The 18,155-nt window shown below is 38.4% G+C and overlaps 1 protein-coding gene across 5 annotated transcripts in view; it reads left to right on the top strand.

Moving 5' to 3' along the window:
- The first annotated feature begins 1,498 nt into the window (after positions 1-1,498).
- The window catches only part of LOC138005844 (lipoxygenase homology domain-containing protein 1-like), a 66,811-nt gene continuing 50,154 nt past the window's right edge, over positions 1,499-18,155 (top strand). Inside the window, exons 1-8 of one of the 5 annotated variants that reach the window (XM_068852034.1) lie at positions 9,823-9,928; positions 10,000-10,029; positions 12,259-12,730; positions 13,591-13,716; positions 14,483-14,673; positions 15,799-15,982; positions 16,868-17,055; positions 17,527-17,716. In XM_068852034.1, coding sequence (XP_068708135.1) covers positions 12,277-12,730; positions 13,591-13,716; positions 14,483-14,673; positions 15,799-15,982; positions 16,868-17,055; positions 17,527-17,716 — 1,333 coding nt within the window. In that variant the 5' untranslated portion in view covers positions 9,823-9,928; positions 10,000-10,029; positions 12,259-12,276. Of the gene's footprint in view, positions 1,622-4,884; positions 5,023-9,792; positions 9,929-9,999; positions 10,030-10,202; positions 10,221-12,258; positions 12,731-13,590; positions 13,717-14,482; positions 14,674-15,798; positions 15,983-16,867; positions 17,056-17,526; positions 17,717-18,155 lie in introns of those variants that run through there. The other 4 variants (XM_068852027.1, XM_068852041.1, XM_068852021.1 and 1 more) reach the window with 4 other exon arrangements.

The raw sequence follows: 18,155 nt of genomic DNA, 5'->3' as shown, positions 1-18,155 counted from the left end.
TGCTGGCCAACAACTTCCAACATTGTTGGCCAACAATTTCCAACATTGTTGGCCACCAACCTCCAACATTGTTGGCCAACAACTTCCATCATTGTTGGCCAACAACTCCCAATATTGCTGGCCAACAACTTCCACCATTGTTGGCCAACAACTCCCAATATTGTTGGCCAACAACTCCCAACATTGCTGGCCAACAACTTCCAACATTGTTGGCCACCAACGTCCACCATTGTTGGCCAACAACTCCCAACATTGCTGGCCAACAACGTCCAACATTGTTGGCCAACAATTTCCAACATTGTTGGCCACCAACCTCCAACATTGTTGAGTGTCACATGTTGCGTCCCTTTGCAAACCCTGTTGCATGTTTTTGGGAGTTGTTGCACGAAGTTTGAAACTGGTCAAACTTTTGAGGCAACAACTTAACATTGCTTTTGTTCCCTGATCGCCAAAGAGTAGCGCAACAATGTTGGAACCGTTTGCACGGCTCTTCTAACATTGTTGTTCTAAAAAAAAAAACATTTGTTTACTGTATAGGTACGTGTGTGTGTGACCTTATCTACCTATCGATGAAATTAAAGGAATTATTGCAATTTTATAAAAAAGGTAAAAAAAAAAAAAAGAAGAAAAGGAAAAAAAAGCATTGTTGGCGCCACCCGCCCGCATTACATATGGTCTCTATGGAGACAGCAACGCATTAACGTGATGAAAACAAGATGGCAGCCAAATCTTGTAATTTTACAAAGTCTTATGGGTCGTATCCTTCCCATAATACACTTCACGTGCTTTCATTGTTCGGGAGTTGTTGCGTTCGTTTGCACACAACTCTGCCAACGTGAACACCATCCAACATCTGCAGAACCAACAACTTCCTACAATGGTGGGGGTTATTGCGTCCGTTTGCACGGAGCTTTAATTAAGGTCCATATTAATTCGGGCAACAAAAGAGCCCATTTAAATCGGTCAGTGACACTAGATCGCTTAGCGTGATTGGTGTTTAGACCGCAAAGCGATGCGACTGCTTCGAAGGTATTATGGGCGCATTTCTGCCCAATTCCCATTGCGTCAGGGAGTTAGTTATCGCCTTTTATTACGTACATTGAGCTGGCTGTTACCTGTGAGATTATCTCTCCAGGATGTTGCCGCCCGCTGATTTTAACATCCCACTCGAAAATGTAAAGCTAGGTGTAACTGTCAGTGGATCGCTTCGAGAAGCAAGCTAACGCGCTCCAATAAGACAAAAGATTTTTTTCAGAAGTTACCACAAAAGCGAGTCGCACCGCTTCTGAAATAAGCTCGGCTAGTCATTCTTTTGTCGTTACTCTTGCAGAGTTCAGGGAGGGCGAATTCAGGCTTCAAAAGACATTGTTTCTCCAACCGAAATTTTAATTAAAGCCTGAAATTCATTAATATTAATGTTTGTTAATGTAACAATGGTTGAAGTTGTTTATGTTCTATGATAATTTTCATTCAGATTATTTTATTCATACCCTCTCGGATTAAAAGGCGTTTTTAAACTGTTAGAGTTTCCATTTTCGCCTTTTACGGTTCGTCCTGACAGCCCATGTATACGGCATCTTGACCGACTGGTTTCATACGCGATAGGAAGTCTTATCAACAGGTAAGAAGGAAGACATATCTTAAAATAAGAAACTTCGGTTCTTCAGTGTGGCAAGTCAGTGTTTAAGGGGCTTGTCTATTTTCACAATAATTTTCTCTGGTTTTTGTTGAAGGGCGTATTAGAGATAACTAAATGGGCGTTGACAGTACCAAAGAGAGCGCGTTCGTTTAATAATTTGCAACCATCCCATATTTCTTATTCAAGTGGTTTAAGTTTTCAACTTCGCTGTGGAAAGCTGACGTGCAGTCACGCAACAAAGAACTTTCCCTCAGTTTCAACTACATGCTCCTTATTATCGGCTGTAAAGTTAATTTTCTTCAGTTTTCTATGAATTAATATGACTGCAATTAAAAAATTGAACGAATGCTCGCTTGTTCGCTCTTTACATTTTGAGCTTCGGGCTTCGCGACCAGTAGCAGCAGTTTTAAAATTCGTTGGATGTCATTGTGGCATTCTATCTCAAAGTTGCCAAGAAATGACACGCTAATTACCCCAAATTTAATATTTCATTACATCCAATGAAAACGTGTGCAATGTAGTAACTTGCCAGTGGCTGCAAATTGCTTTACCTTGCACCTCCATCATTAAAATATCTCTCCGCCAGTGTATTATAAACTCACCTTGAATTCCAACGTGGCAAAATTCTAAATCATCTACAATGAATAAAACTGCCTTTCGAAGTATAATAAGTGTAATGATTTTCCATCATTATTTTGATTAGTAGTCGTTAAATTGAGTCAGATGACTTACATGTACTCGGAGTTTTGATGCCCGCTCTATTTCACCGAAAAATGCTTCAAACCCGAATATCTTGGTTTCCGTTGAAGGAATGAAAGGAGCTAATCTAAAAAAGCTGCCGAAATTATGTACAATTTAGAAGAAAATTAAACAGACGGTGTACATTTAAAGGCAAGAGATTCACACTAGTAGATCCCTATCAGCAGAAGCCAAGATGATTGCATCGTAAAAGCCTTTGACGTCTTTTTCTGTTAAGAATCAATGGTTTTAAGAATTGTGTGAGAAATTACGGTACTGAACAAAGTATTACAATAGCTCAGTTACGAGTGGAGTTGGATGATATTCAAAGGGCATTGAATAGAAAAAATAGAGTCCTTGTTCCATTATTGAGCTTTTAAGACTTCATTTCCATAGCAACTTAAATCGTCGTAACACACGCGAATCTCCCGGGAAGAATCTTCATCGATGATGCACCCTGCGAGCAGAGCCTCCTTTTGTCTTTTTCTTTACTGAGGAGAAAAGTAGGCTCTGCCCGAATCGCGTCAACTCTTTGAAGCCGCCGCAGCCCGAGCTTCTGGACTAGTCAATCTTGTTTTCTCTCGTCAAACCGGTTATTCCAGTGCAAGCGTACCTTCAGTGACAAAATCGATGGTTATAATTGAGCCGGCTGTACCATGAAAAACCAAGATGGCGGCGAGATCTGGCATATTAGGCTTGGGTTCGAGACTGTATCAGGGCAACATGCAGTGCATATTCAATAAAGATCTTACTAGATTCATGCAGAGCCTTTCTCGAGAACGCCAAAATCGAGCAAGCAAAAGAAAGCCTCTGCTAGCAGGGTGTCGATGATGTTGCTTCATGCAGGACCATTTTGCTTTCCGTTGGCTATTAAAAATTTATGACATTACCATATCATGAAGATATATGTGACAAGCTTTCCGTAAAAAATTTCAGTTATCGATGAGCCTAAAATATCGTTGATGGGTTATTTCAGGGTAACAAATATAAATGGGAAAAGAGGGGGCGCTTTCCACTGGCGAACACAAACATAACCAGCGAGGTTTCCTTGAATCATTTAGAGAAACCTTGTTGCTAGATTATTCCTTATCACAGTGACTCTGCGTTGATTAAATAGCTTATGATGTACAAGATAGTTCAGTGATAGTTTCTAACGGTGCGTTCATCCCATCTTTAAACACTGAAGATGTGACTGAAGAGCCTAAACTAGTAAAGAGGCTATTTGCACTAGAGTGTCTGACCTACCTTCCGATTTCCTAACTTCGGGTTAAAACCTTCTGCACATTACCAGAATCCGATAGTATGAGGGTAAACTGAAAATACAAAACAAACACGATTTTCTTGGAAAACAATGTTTGTACGACACATCTGTCTGAGAAAAAAAAACAGTTGGTGTCTAATTTCGACTCTTCTTAAGACGGACTTTTTGTGCCGGTGTCATCTGGACAAGTTTCCTTCACCTCCCGAGTTCAATTGTGTCAGTTTACGATGTCGTCATCTAAACTCAGCCCTGCAGAAGCGTGGTGCCTCTGATATTAGGCTATGTGCCATCATTCTTTTTATTTTCTAAGCTGAGCTTAGCCGGCTGCAGAAACTTGTTTTCCAATTAACAAAACGCTATCATGTCTAGTTGCAAAGTGTTGAGGAAAAACTGCCCTATATACTAAACGATTGAATGAAGTAAAACAATCTTGTTAAATATAAAATTCATGATAAAAACCAATCTATAGGAACTGAGGAATTCAAATAAGTAAGTCAGAACTAAAATAATGGACTTGAACTTCATGAAAAAAATATTGTGAAATTATACTGGATGTTTTGACGTCGTGGTCAATTTAAACACAAAACACTAATAATATAACTGTTCCATTAACTATTGAAAAGTTTAAGCACATACAGTGCAATTCATTGCTCAGACCAACATATTATTTAGAAGAAATGTCCTAGACGACTTTATTGACTTTTTGTTAAAAGGTAGACTTTGCAAGTATCCGATGCAAATATTGTCGCTCAAACTCTGTTATGTCTAGAGCCTTCCCTCTAGAATTCATAAGAATCACGTTTTTATCGAATAAGTCTAGAGCTTTGTGTAGTAAAGCCAGTAAAATTTGGAAGACATCAAATACTTGATTATCGATTGATTATCTACTCGAAAACACTTACAAAAGATAAATTCCAAATTGCTTCCGAACAATCCAGAAAAAAAATTGACCTTGCATGTTTCTTAGTTAATTGCCTGTTTGTTTAATTTGTCCTCGTTTGCTTTTCAGGCTTTTCAGCGTGCCAGCAAGCATAGTCAATATTTCGCAATTTAGATCACTGACAAGTAACAAACAAAAAATTAAGCCTCATGTAGTTAATATAAGCTTTATCAATCAAGTTTAAAAACATAGAATTGAAAATTTGCGTTGGAATGACGAGCAACCAGTTCTGTCACAGCAAGGGATCTGTTGTAAATCTTACAGCCTCATGAAAAATTTATGTGGAACAAGCGTCCAACAAGGTTTCTCGTAGGCTACTCCCACGAAAATTCTATGAGCAATTAAATTCCATGAAAAAGTGGATTGCCATTGAAAAGCCGGGCTTTTCACTCAGGTGGAAGCTGTAAGACTTCAAGTTAATGAAGTCTTCAGAAGCCTTTCAAGGTATGTTTGTCAGTCCTGAATGAATTGTGTTGACCATGAAATGTTCGCAATTTACTGCAAAGTTCGATTCTATAACCAGCTTCATACAGGTAACTTAGCTAGCAAGAAGTTTTGTCTCATCGTTGCTGGGTCAAATCTGACATTCTTTCTGAATTGAGCGATCGTTTTCAATTGCTAGAAAGTAATCTAAATGGGTCAGCAAACACGACATACGTTGCAATGACATTCGTGCAGGTGCGAGACTACTCCGGCATTTGTCAGCCGTTAACAGATTTCTTCTAGTTATGCAGGGTCGGCCTCCTCTTCTGACGTTTTCGCAACGTTTTACCACTAGTCCATTGAAATCTGCGAAAATTTACTGTCAACCCTACTAGCAATCGAGACCTGTTCTGAGTTTCAGGAGACAGTATTTATGCTGAAGAGTGTAAACAAGCCACACTTTCTTGGTTTTGCTTCTGGTAGAAAAGATTGAAGCCTTAGACTGCCGCAATTACAAAAATCAAAAACAAATGAATCGATTGCATGTCATTTCTTTCAGTGACAGATAATATGCTTTCTGTCTCCCTTGAATTTAAAATTACAACCTTTTTAAAAGAAGCTTCTCGTTGTGTTGAATTTTTCACGCGAATGTGATGCCAACTCAAGTTGGCCCGTTCCTGGCCGTTCAGTTTTCTTTTTTAACACAACTGAACGTGAAACCGACGAGCGTGTGCAAAAGAAAGGAAAACTATTATTACTTTAGGAATTTTATTATTATCGATTTGACTGGGGTAGACAATAGAAAATGTTATGTTCTGCCCGTAATGATGAATTGACCCTTTAAACTGACTACTGAAGCGTTAGCTTTCCCACTGATGATACACGCAACTGACGGAGTGATAACTTATTCCTTCCAAGAGCCACTAATTTCAATACATTCCATGGGCTTGAGTCAAAACAGAAACAAAAACATCCTTATTGTTTTAAACCATAACCGAGCAGGAGAAAACGATGATTTAGCGTGGGAAAAGGCTAACAATTACGACTGATACAATTGGCTGACTGATGTCTAATAAGTCCTTTGTCAATATTGAAATCAAATTAAGAGGAGAAAGATGTCAAGCGAAGAAATAGGAAAACATGTTTGGATTAATACTTAACATTCGTCTTAGTTAGTGTTCGAGGTGAGAGTCTACTGAAGCTGTCGTTAGGACATTTAGAACGATCTGGAATTCCCACTTTTCGAATTTAGCCAATCATCTTCGCTGTGATGACATATGCAGGTATTTTTTTACGGGTGGCAAGCACCCACGGAGTTTCAAATTTAAAAGTGATAATTTCATTTAATCCTCCTTAATTTTTTAAATTCAATATTGTTTCTAGAACATTGCAAGTGACTATATAAAACAATGCGATAAAAGATTTCTTAATAGCGGCATAGTAAGGAAGTTCAAAACGTTACAGTAAATAACCAGACGACATTTCGACGTTCAACTGACGTCATTTTCATTGAAACTTCCTTTATTTGATATTGGTCGTTATAAAGAAATACTTTATTATCAAATATTTTAGAAAGCTGCGCTTTATTCCTATGCTTTTATATACATTTATCCGTCAAAACTTTCTCTCGTTTTCCTTCAAAACAACTTTGGCTCGCGGCCGTAGGATTTCACGGTCTAAAACGCTGTAATCTACTTCAACTGGCTTGTGGTGGATATTTCCCGAGACGCGAAATTTTAGTATATTCTAAAACAGTGAGATAATATAGCACAAAAAGACGATTTTAAACGAGTCATTTAAAATCTCTGACAACTTTCAGTGCCTCTCGGCCATACGCTCAAAAATAACATCGTACAAACTATGGCTCTACGGCCATCGTAGCTCAATTAAGAAATTATTATATGACCACAATAGCTCCGTGAGCGGGCAAGATGAACCAAATCCCGCGCTGTGATTGGGTACCCGAGCGGGCAAGATGGAGCTATCCCGCAAGATCACAGATCATTTTTTGGTGTTTTGTCCCATATAATAAATCCTTTATTGACCAAGCTTGTTCGGTCAAGATGGCTGGATATTGGCCTCGTTCTTTTTTTGCGTGTTTATGGACCGAAACGAAATTAACACGCAAAAAAAAAACTTGGCCAATATCTACCCATCTTGACCGAACAAGCTTGGTCGATAACCCATATTTATTACATGGCTCCGTCTCACGAGGATTACCAAATTCACGAATTTAATTGGTTAAAATCGATATTGACCGCGGTCTAGATTTTCTCATCTAGACCGGCATCTAGATCGGTAATGTTTTGCGGTGAAAAAGTTGCGAACTAAAATGCAAAAATATTGAGTATTTTCTTCTACCAATATTTATTTCTGGAAGTGTAAAAACGCATGATGAGAAAAAAAGCTAAGGAGGACGAGCAAACTTTGGCAGAATTAAGTTTAGCTCATCCCCACTCATAGCCGTTCGCAAGCAAAGTGTCAAAATTGTTCTTGATGAATGGTATATGAAATGAATCATATATGAACTGCGGATATGAAATCAAGTGAAGCTATGATCTTCGCAGTTATGAACGCAATTTTTGCAATTGCGTAGACTGAAGCCTGAAAAATTCAGGACTTCAACGGGGTTTGAACCCGTGACCTCGCGATTCCGGTGCGACGCTCTAACCAACTGAGCTATGAAGCTTCAGAGCTCAGGCGTCTCTACGCAATTGCCACAATTGCGTTCATAACTGCGAAGATCATAGCTTCACTTGAAAATTGTTCTTGTTTGCCATATAATAAACATCTTATTAACCGAGCTTAGTCAGTCTGTAAGGGAGAATCTTGACCTCAGTCGTGCGTATACAGACCTCAATGCGTTCGGTCTGTACTCACGACCATACAATAATCTCCCATACAGACCTCCTGCTCGGTTAAAAAGAGCTAATTATTTTTTTCTGAAGCATCTCGGCGGGCCGGAATCCTAAATCCTTGAATCTGATTGGCTAGTAACGAGCTCTTGGTCGGTCCAGTTTTTTTCCACCCGGACCGGTGATCGGGAATTCGCGGGAAATCTTAAAGTATATATTTTTTTAATACGGCGCGACGAAACGTTGGATTTTACCTCTTAAAATGCAAGTTTTCGCTTACTAACCGTTGCAAAGAGAAAAAACATCAGCAATGGAATAAAAGGCCTGGTTATTCTTCAAAAAGGCGAATATTCACATGATTTTGCTGACAACACTTTGTTGTTTTTCGAGTTGTTGTTTTTCTTGGACTGTTGGCAAAAAAAAAAACCAGACTAACTGCAGAGAAGTCCTTAAGCTTTCAGCTTAATTTTTTGGTTAATATACTTTATTTTCTTTGCAGTTCTATTTTATAATCTCGTTCTATTTTGCTTCATTTAAGAAAATACGGATTCGCAGCTAAAATAGTCCAACAAACAGAGCAACGCTGTGGAGTACGCATGAACGAATGTCAAAAAGTTTTTCGTGTGTAGTTTCTAAGTTTTGCACTGATTTGAGAAGTATTTGACGGAAAACAAAGATAAATACTTGAAATAATAAGATATGAAGGCAGAGACCGAGATGTTTAAGTAACTTATTTTTTACTAATTTTTTCCTCCTGTTTTAAGAACTTTCGTTTCATTTTCAACAAGGCAAAACATTTAGTACGTAGAACATTATTCGCATAGTTGTACGAATTTTTCAAACATCATTCTTTAGTTTGTGCTTCCTATGAAATGTAACTGTTTCTTTTTTGTATTTATTGAACCAAGAGATATTTGAAGTTCTGTTTTATAAATCTATCATTTTCTCTGAGCTTTGCGAACGGATCGCCTTTTTTCAGTTATAAGTGAATTTCAACTGTGACAGTGCGACGCAGAGCGCGTAGTAAGACCTTTTGCAAACCAGTTTGCCATGCTCATTTTCAGAAAAAAAAAACAGAAAAAATAAAGATGTTATTCACCGGCTTGGGTCGGTCCGTATAGGGAAAACTGTGTCCTACTTCTTAGTACGTCTTCTTAGTCTTAGTACGTACTTCTTGAGTACGTCCCTCGGCCTGCGGCCTCGGGCCTAGACTTGCCACAAGATCCCAGGCGAAGCGTGATTTTACCCGCGCGCCATCTACATTTGACGAAGGACTTTTCGAAAGTCTACCTGGGGTCGTACTTAAGACCTCGGGTACAGTTTTTCCCCTGTATGGACCTCCCATTCGGTGAATTACATATACATAATATATACATATATATGTACAAACAGCGGAGATATTTAAAACGTTTTTAAAAAATTCATTTTATATTAACTTGGCGTTACGTATGCTTGTCTTTTGAGAATGTATGAAAGACAAGCAAACGAAACGTCAACTTAATTTAAACTGCATTTTTTACAAATGTTTATCTCCGCTGTTTGTATTTTATTCTTAATTAACTCATTTATTTCTGCAATGTTTACAATTTTTTTTCGGGCGCAAATCTCACGCGAGTTGCTCGGAGGCTTCTCGGAGCCAATCAGAGCCCGCCTTCAACGCTACCACTGTTTTATACGTTAGCACGTTATTTTCTCTTCAGATAATAATCTTTTCCCCTCGCCCAGGAGACCATATTACATTAAGGTTATATTGGCTACGATACCTTGTTGGAATCAAGCACTCTGCAACCGCTCCTTCTTTCAGCAGATGCAATATGGCGAATGACAGATAATTCAGTTTATAAACAAAACAGAGTTGCTCATATTGTTAGCACAAAACAGTCAAATACCGGTGGGGTTACGTAAACCAACCCACTCTTAACCGTGTAACTTGATATTTGATACGTGTCAAAATTGTCAAGTGAGTTTGCGTGCGGGCAAAAAAATTTGGATTCGGTTGAGCTGAAGTCCTGCAAAGCGGTGCAAATCACGAAGTTCTGTTGGCCTACTCGAGACGTTGGTGCATATCGAAGGTAATTTTTTCTTTGTGATAAATGCGTTGTGTTACTTTATTTGCGTGAATTTTCTTTTCTTCGGCTTCCAGTTCACGCTGTCAGTTCCAGAACACAGCAAGGTATTGTAGCCGTGTGTTTTGATTCTCAGTAAACATGAGCGAAAACTCGGCAAGCATAAACAATGCAAACGTAATTGCCGTTAAATTCATAGTCTAGGAATGGATTCCAATATAACATGGACAAAACAGACTCAGTGGTGTACTCAAAAACATCTCATTCGAGAAACAGAAATCGGCGACGGTCATCAACGGTAAACAGCTGTTTTTCAGAACCCCTACACGACTTAGAACTTAGACAGCGCTAGGCAAAGTACTTGAATTGTCGCAGTTTGTGAGATGGTTTTGAATGATAACAACTCAGATTAACTCGATTTCCAGCCTTTTAGGATCGCCATTTACATTGATGGAGATTAAGTCAGGATGCAACCCGTTTTGTGACTGCAATTTTAGAATCTGGCGTGGAATCGTTTTGATGTTGATAAATTTTGGCAAGTTGCAGGTTTTGTTTCAGCCTCATGATTTCACACACCTGCGATTTCTCTTGAAGATATAGTATGTGCTAATTTGTGAAATGTCTTATTGCTAAGTTTGATGCAATCTTTTTCAATATATTTTAATAAGCTTACTTAAAAGAGTATTAGGAAGATTAAGCTTACTTTCAGAAATGTATTAATCCTTTCCGTTGTCAATTAGCTCCAACATGCAAACTCGTGTTTTTTTTTTTTAGCTTCCTATATGTGCTTAATGCGGCTTAAGAAATAGGTGGCAAGTTGGAATTTTTAGTTCGAAAAAACGATAACCATCCATGGGAACGTTTTTTTGGATTGCATCAAATAGATATATGACTTGAATTTAAATTTGCCAAATTGTTTACAATAAGTCAAGTCGATACTGGATCAAAATAGTCATTGTGGCAATTTCTGGAAATCTTGCACAGTGTTAATTTAATAAAGTTTTGAAATCACTTTTCTTTTCAACTTAATCAGTGTTTTAGTCGTGAAATACCGCGCACCGGTGGCTCAGTTGGTTGAGCACCGGGCTGTCACGCGGGAGATCGTGAGTTCAACTCCGGCCGGACCGACAATCAGGGTCTTTAAATACACTGAGGGGAAAGTTCTGTCTTTGTAATTACATCTGCAAATGGTTAGACTCTCTAGTACTCTTGGATAAGGACGATAAGCCGGAGGTCCCGTCTCACAACCCTTCAATGTTCATAATCCTGTGGGACGTAAACACACTTGGTAGGGCATGTAGTTCCCGGTGTTGTGGTCTGTCTTCTGTGGTATATCATGGTTTTGAGGGTAAAAAAGGGGCACTTAATTTGGAGCCTCGCTCTGTTGTGCGACCCCCACCACAGCCTGTTTCTCTGCTGTGGTGAAAGTGATTAAATAAATAGTCACTTGCATACAAGCGATCTTGTCTTGCACCGTTTTTTTCAAATATGATGTATCCGGCATGATTGGCGTGTGTTTAAGATGACCGGTTCTTTTCATAAATAAATTATCTAGTGTTATGACAATCTTAATGTAACAATTTTAACATTTTAACAATTTTTCGCCCAAGGCAAGGTGAATATCGGTGAATAAAAACCGAGACTAGAGTGATAATTATTGTTTTGGCATAATTACATAGGTGATTATTTGAACAATAATAAATTTATGCATTTTCTTTTAAGTATTAACTTCTTCGTCTGTCGCTTGGACAAAACGGCTTGGGGCCATTTAGGAAAAAAAAAAAGATTACGTGATTATTGCATCATAATCACTTCAAGTGCAAACCAATCAGTGCAGAGATTTGCAATGCTATACATACTTAATTGACCACTACTCATAGGGGCTTTTCAGGGCCAATGATATTCAAAAATCACCTATGCAATAATACTAATAATAATTACTCAACAATTTTGTCAGTGCATAGGACTTTGTCCCGACCATAATTAGATTATCACAACCTTGACCTGAAATTTTGTGCTCCTAAACGCACAGGGAGTCCAAATGCTAAAGGCATTTGCAATGAAAGTAAATACATGTAGCTCAAATGTCCAGACTTTGCAGAAAGTACAACATTGGATGTCATTTTAATTAATGGGGAAGTTTTTGAGTAGATATAGAGGTTGTGTTAATCCATTAAAATCCCAGCCCCCCCCCCCCCCCCCCTCCTCCCCATTCTTCATGCAGCTTTGCCACTTGTTATTTGCCTCCCACACCAACAATCCCGCCAGCTACTTTAAGGCTACTGTACATGTATTGAAAAAAGTTGGTGTCAAGCACTGATTTTTTTTTTCTGTAGGCACTTGTAAGTTAACTGATGATGCAGTGGGAATCACCAAGAAATGAGTCATTCACACGGCGTGAAGTGCGACAAGTTCACACGATAAGTGGAGATGGATACACTACAAGAATAGAGCGGCAGTATTCTGAAAGCTCTAAAGGACCTGGTGAATATGTGAATGGAAATATGATGAATGGAACAGAGTCATTACAACAGAGAACAAATAGTAAACGAACAATTTATATGATGAATGGAGATTCCAATTCAGAGTCCAAAGCCGAAAGATTTCCATACAAAAAGCGCGATTCTGATACAGGCACCACTGGCTCGTTACAGCAAACTTTCAGTACTGGTAGCTTTGGAAGAAATTCTAGTAGTGGTTCAGTGAGCTCAACAGGCAGTGGAACAAAAATATCAAGCATAACTATGCCTATTAGATCCTCATCATTTTCAACTGGACGTAGAATATCAAGTGGCACTGAACTTCCAGGTAAAATCTAGCCATCATTAATTTTGTATAATTATATGATCAATGGAACTGGGGTTGTCATTATGTTTTGAAGAAACTGGCTACATAAGGTAAGTAGCCAGCCTTTTTTTGAATGAATTTTACCTGTGGTTAAAGACTGTGTCTTAGTCTTTGTTTTACTCTAAGACTAGCCTGCTATTTTAGCCAGGGTAGATGACTACTTTAACAACTAAGCCAGCTGTCAGGGACAGGAGGATCGATTTGGCTGAAGTTCTTATTTTATATTTGTGCGGGAATTTTCTGTGGTATTTTCCACAAATATATTTTGGAATTTTTGACTTTGTCTCCATCAGGGAGAGCTGTAATCCACAACCTATTTAAACTGCGCGGTTAGGATGGGTGGCTGCCATGTTACCACTGATCAGCGCCAGCCACCATCACCTTCTCTTGAAAAAGCAGGATCAAAAATAATATCATATTATTAGTATATAATGATACAGTCATGTCAATATCTGCAAAATGAAAAAGACATTAGAAAGTCAACTTTAAATAGACAGCAAATACAAGCTACTTAATTAAAGCCTCTTTTACCAAAATGGATGCTGTATTTCAACATATTATTTTGGGTGAATTCAAATTTGCCTTTCTTGCTTTGTTGTTAAGCTCAAATCTGGAATGAATATGTTCCCTTGTATTACTCAAGAATGGTGGCCATGCACTTTAGAATTAAGGTTTAATCAATTAAGACAAGACAATACTTATTATATTGTGGTTGATCATGCTTAAAATCAGATGAATTTTGCATTCTACACTTTATATATAAGGGATACTCCTTTATTTAAAATTTCTGAGTTTGCCTTCAAGACATGTTTGATTTGCAGTCCTACCAGCCAGCTCTTCTAAAACAGAATCCTCCCCAACAAAACCTACAACCCTTCCGCGTACATCGTCATTGATTAAGAAGCGTACACCATCAGATCCTCGATCAGGCCTTCCTGATGTCAATGGTGAGCAGATGAACACCTTCACTTTATTATGGTTTTCCCAATTAGTTCAAGCACCAATAAGTAACTCACAATTGGAAAATGAGAACTAGAATTTTCAGACTGTCTTGCTTAAGCTTGTGTGATTTACTTTGGAGGCGAAAGTTTTCCAAGTGTGTACTTTTGCTTTATTTTTAGCTACAATGGTAGCTTTAACAAAGTGGTTCGGCATTGTCTGTACTCTTATCGACAACTATATTCATCATCACAGTGGTCAAAATGTTGTGGATTCATGAGGTGGAGCCGAGTGAGTCCACAACAAATTTTGACCACTGTGATGACGAATATCATTGTCGATAAGAGTGCAGACAACGCTGAACTACTTTCGATTTGTTTTTTACCACAACATTCAACGCCAAAGCAAGTTTTTATGTCAGAGGATGACCAAAATCATGTCACTAAGAAAGAGCAAGCGTTGTGTATAATTTTCTCGCAATGTGATTGGTTTATTTCCCAAAATGGGCTTTCCTGATTGGCTATTACATTGCGTGACAAATTGACATGAGCATGATGCTTACAGCGCTGTCTAGACTCTTATCGACAATGGCAAAGTAGCCAATCAGATTGAGAGATTACAAGCAATTGTGGTAAAAATCATTTCTTTCTTAGCTGGTGAGCAGTTTAATTAATCACCATAATTATACAGTAGGTCAACTGCATGCAGGTTATTGCATTTTTTTTAAATTTTCAGTTGATAATGTTGTTATTCTATCGATTTTTATCCTCTTAGTGAAGTACAATATTAAAATGAAAATTGGAGAAATCAAAGGAAATGGAGCAGATGGAAATGTGTACATACAACTTTTTGGATCCAAAGGAAGCACAGCCAAAATACAGTTAAGACAAGCTGGAGATGAGAAAAACCGCTTTGAAAAAGATCAGGAATACAAGTTTATGGTAACCACCCTTGATATTGGAAAGGTAAGTACTGTACCTGGGAATGACATTTGCTAGGTGGATAAACACTTGGTTTGAACTGAAATAAAGGGCTAATTAGCAATCTTTTGTTGGCGCCTTTTTGTCCAAAGCAATTAGGCAGGTAGAAAAGTGAAAACTGTAAATAGGTATTTTTCTCTTGTTTCAACTGAAATCCTGTAATAATAACAACTATTACTCCATTCTCAAGCATATAGTTTTACATACTTGTAGTGCTAATTACTAATTGGGGCTTGAGTAAAAGTTAAGCTGAACAAAATGAAATGTTGGTGTTTTTTCTTTTTGTGAGATGGGAAAAACAGTACTAGGAGTACATTTGTAAAACCTTATTTGGAGCAGAGTATGTGTAGCGATTACCAACAAAATCAACCCACGTGCGGTGTCATTTCCAGGAATTATCCCTGGGTTTCATTAGTGGAGGATGAGTGCTCTCACCACTGTACCCTCCCTGCTTCCCTGTCATTGTTGCATTGTTGCTGTATCAGCACCTTATTTTAGAGCGGTTTTCAATTGAGTGTCAAAAGTAATTAGCGAATTGCTTTGGTTTATGATTACTTTACTCAATGATTGGTTCAAAGTTCTCGCACCACTTTTTCAACCAATCAGAAGTGAAACCAAAACCAATCGTGGCTCGCGCGTGCACATTTTCCTGTGCTTTGTGTTGGCTACATGTAATTACTTCGAGTTTTGATTGGTTTACTGGATTGTCTCAGTCCTTTTTGATTGGCCAAAGTAATTACTTTGCTTTTGGTTTTATGAAACACTCAATTGTAACTTGCTCTGTATTAAAGTCCTAATAAGTGGTTTCTTCTAAGGGTTCGGTCTTTGTCTGATTATTGTTTATACTTTCATTGTGGTTCGCCTTCAGTTGTAACTTGTGTGTGAGTGAAACAAATAAATCCTGCATTCCAGACTGGGGCTTAAGGCCCAATAATAATAATAATAATTCTTAGTTTGCAATCCTGGTTCAAGAAGACAGGAGCATGCAGTGCTAGGAATGATGTTTCTTCTTTTGCAAGACAAAACGACTTTCAATACCCTTTTTCACATCACAAATTTGACGCTAATGGTTAAACAACATTGTTAATTTTGATGGCATTGTTTTTAAAGGTAGAGAGGATCAAACTTAGCCACGATCATATGGAGTATGGCACAGGCTTGCATGTGAAAGAAGTTGAGGTCGATGTACCATCATATGGAAACCATTACACATTTCCTTGTAACTGCTGGCTGGCACAGGATAGGCTGATGGAAATGACAGCAAAAGACTTAAATTCTTCAACACCAACACCAAGTGAGTCAGCAAAAAACAGTAATATACCAGTATTAAGCAATAACAATCTTGTAACTGTCTTGTGAGCTAATGGCAAGTGTTTGAAAGTAATTTGAAGTATTATTGGTGACTTATAAAGCTTTATCTTAACATGATGTGATGATCAGATGAAAGGGCTGAGTTTGTTTGCACACTCTGAGACATTGAGCAGAATGCTAATTGCCTGATGCCAACTTGGGGTTACTTAGTATCACATATCTGCTTCCATTAGGTCTGAGCAATGGTTTTAAAGTGTTTAGTTATTGCAGCACAAATCTACGGTAAAGTTCAAACACTAGTAGTAAAATGCTAGACAGTATTCAGGCACATTTCACACTGCTTCAAGTAATCAGGTTAAATAGCGTTTTACTGTAATGCCATTGTGGAGGAGGCTCTTTTTTTTCTTACCAGGAACTTGTGCTGACATCCACTTTTCCTTGGGCGTCTGCAAATGACGTCTCTCCAATTTACCCTTTGATAGGTTTTTCTCTTATTTTCCAGTGCTACGTATACACAACAGACTCCTCCTTTCCGAGTGTACTCCTGCATGCTTAATTTCTGCAAAACAAGATCCTTAATTAATACACATAGCCTGTTTCCCTCTGGTGTTTTTTCTCAGTAGTGAAACATCAATCGGATCCAAAGATTGTAGGTTCAGTACCCACGCTGGTTAGAAATTTTTTCTTTTTGCCTTGTGTTAGGGTTAACACTTGGATGGATTTCATGGGTCTTGTAGCGCTAAGTAGTTCCTTAATTGATTGTAACTCTAGTCTTCTTGATCTAATCCATGGTGCATTTGCCTTAATGAAAAACAAGATTGCAAGACTGCAGTATCTTGTTAATGTCATGCTCCTTATTTTGATCTAGACAAAGGGTATACTGTTTCTGTGCATTTGGGCAAAGTTTTGGATCCATACATAAAGTTGTACCTACAGCTGTGTGGAGAAAATGAAGAAAGTACCAAGATTGTACTCCGCCCATCTGGTTCTGCTGCAGACACTTTTCAAGAAGGAAAGACTTACATGTTCTCAGTAGAGATGCCAAACATTGGAAAGGTATGGAATAATAGTGTCACGCAGTGATGAATAAGTTCAAGCCAATATCCATGCAGTTAGTTGTCATCTTGTAAAATTGAATGTGGAAGATGCCCACAGAAAAGTGCAAACAGTGTTTCTTTTTTTTTGCCCCATGCTATGTGTTGCTTGTCCCTTCTCCACCGTGTGATGAGATACACTGTTTGAATGTAGGTAACTGTTGGGAGGCAATTGAAGAGGGCTAGCTATTACAAGGGCTGGGGGAATTTCCCCTCCTACACACTGTCTCATACACACCTACATAGGAAGTCACCGTTTTCCTCAACAGTGTTTCTAATTTCTTCACACAGTTGAAAAGTGGGAGTTTATAAGTACCGGCTAAGAGTTGATAACATACCCCCAGATCTAGTTTTTAAAACTATTTAATTACTTTGTCAAACTATCCTAAGACAAAGCAACATGCGATCAAATTAAAGCTTTTCTCTTCTGTAGGTGGAGAGAATTCGTGTTGGGCACGACAGCCATGGAAGTGGGAGGGGGATTTTTCTGGATGATATTGAAGTCACCCCTGATGAAGAAGACCCCCTGTTTTTTCCATGTTCTTGTTGGTTGGCAGAGGACATTAGTGATGGAAAAATGGAAAGAGAAATATACCCAGGAACAAGAACTCCCCACACATCAGGCAAGAGCAATAATCATTGTTCTTGATTCGGCAGTATCGCTGGCCAATGATGTGATACAGTACATTAGTGAAGTATGAAATATAAAACCAAGTAGCAAATTGCTCGTCATGGATGCTCATTTTCATTCACAAATGGGTTACATTATCAGTACACAGATTTGGCAGAAAATTTTAAAAGAAGACAAAATGGTAACTTGGAACCAAAGAGGTTTTTTTTACAAAAACTGTAGTCCCGGGGTAGCAGAACTACCAGGAAATTTGACACAAACAGTGAGGGGATGTTTATCTGCTCTCCTAGGGCTCCAGTTTGCAGATTTTGGTCTCATTTATGCTGTTCAGGGTGCAAATACTGTAACATTTATACTGCCAAAGTTCCTTTTAGGGTCACACAAGTGAGGAAGTGGAGGTTTAATTTGAGAGAAAATTTGAAAACATCCTC

The sequence above is a fragment of the Montipora foliosa genome, chromosome 1, assembly GCF_036669935.1.
Source record: "Montipora foliosa isolate CH-2021 chromosome 1, ASM3666993v2, whole genome shotgun sequence".
NCBI lineage: Eukaryota > Metazoa > Cnidaria > Anthozoa > Scleractinia > Acroporidae > Montipora > Montipora foliosa.
The sequence above is the reverse complement of the archived record's forward strand: the minus strand, read 5'-3'. Positions and strand labels throughout refer to the sequence as shown.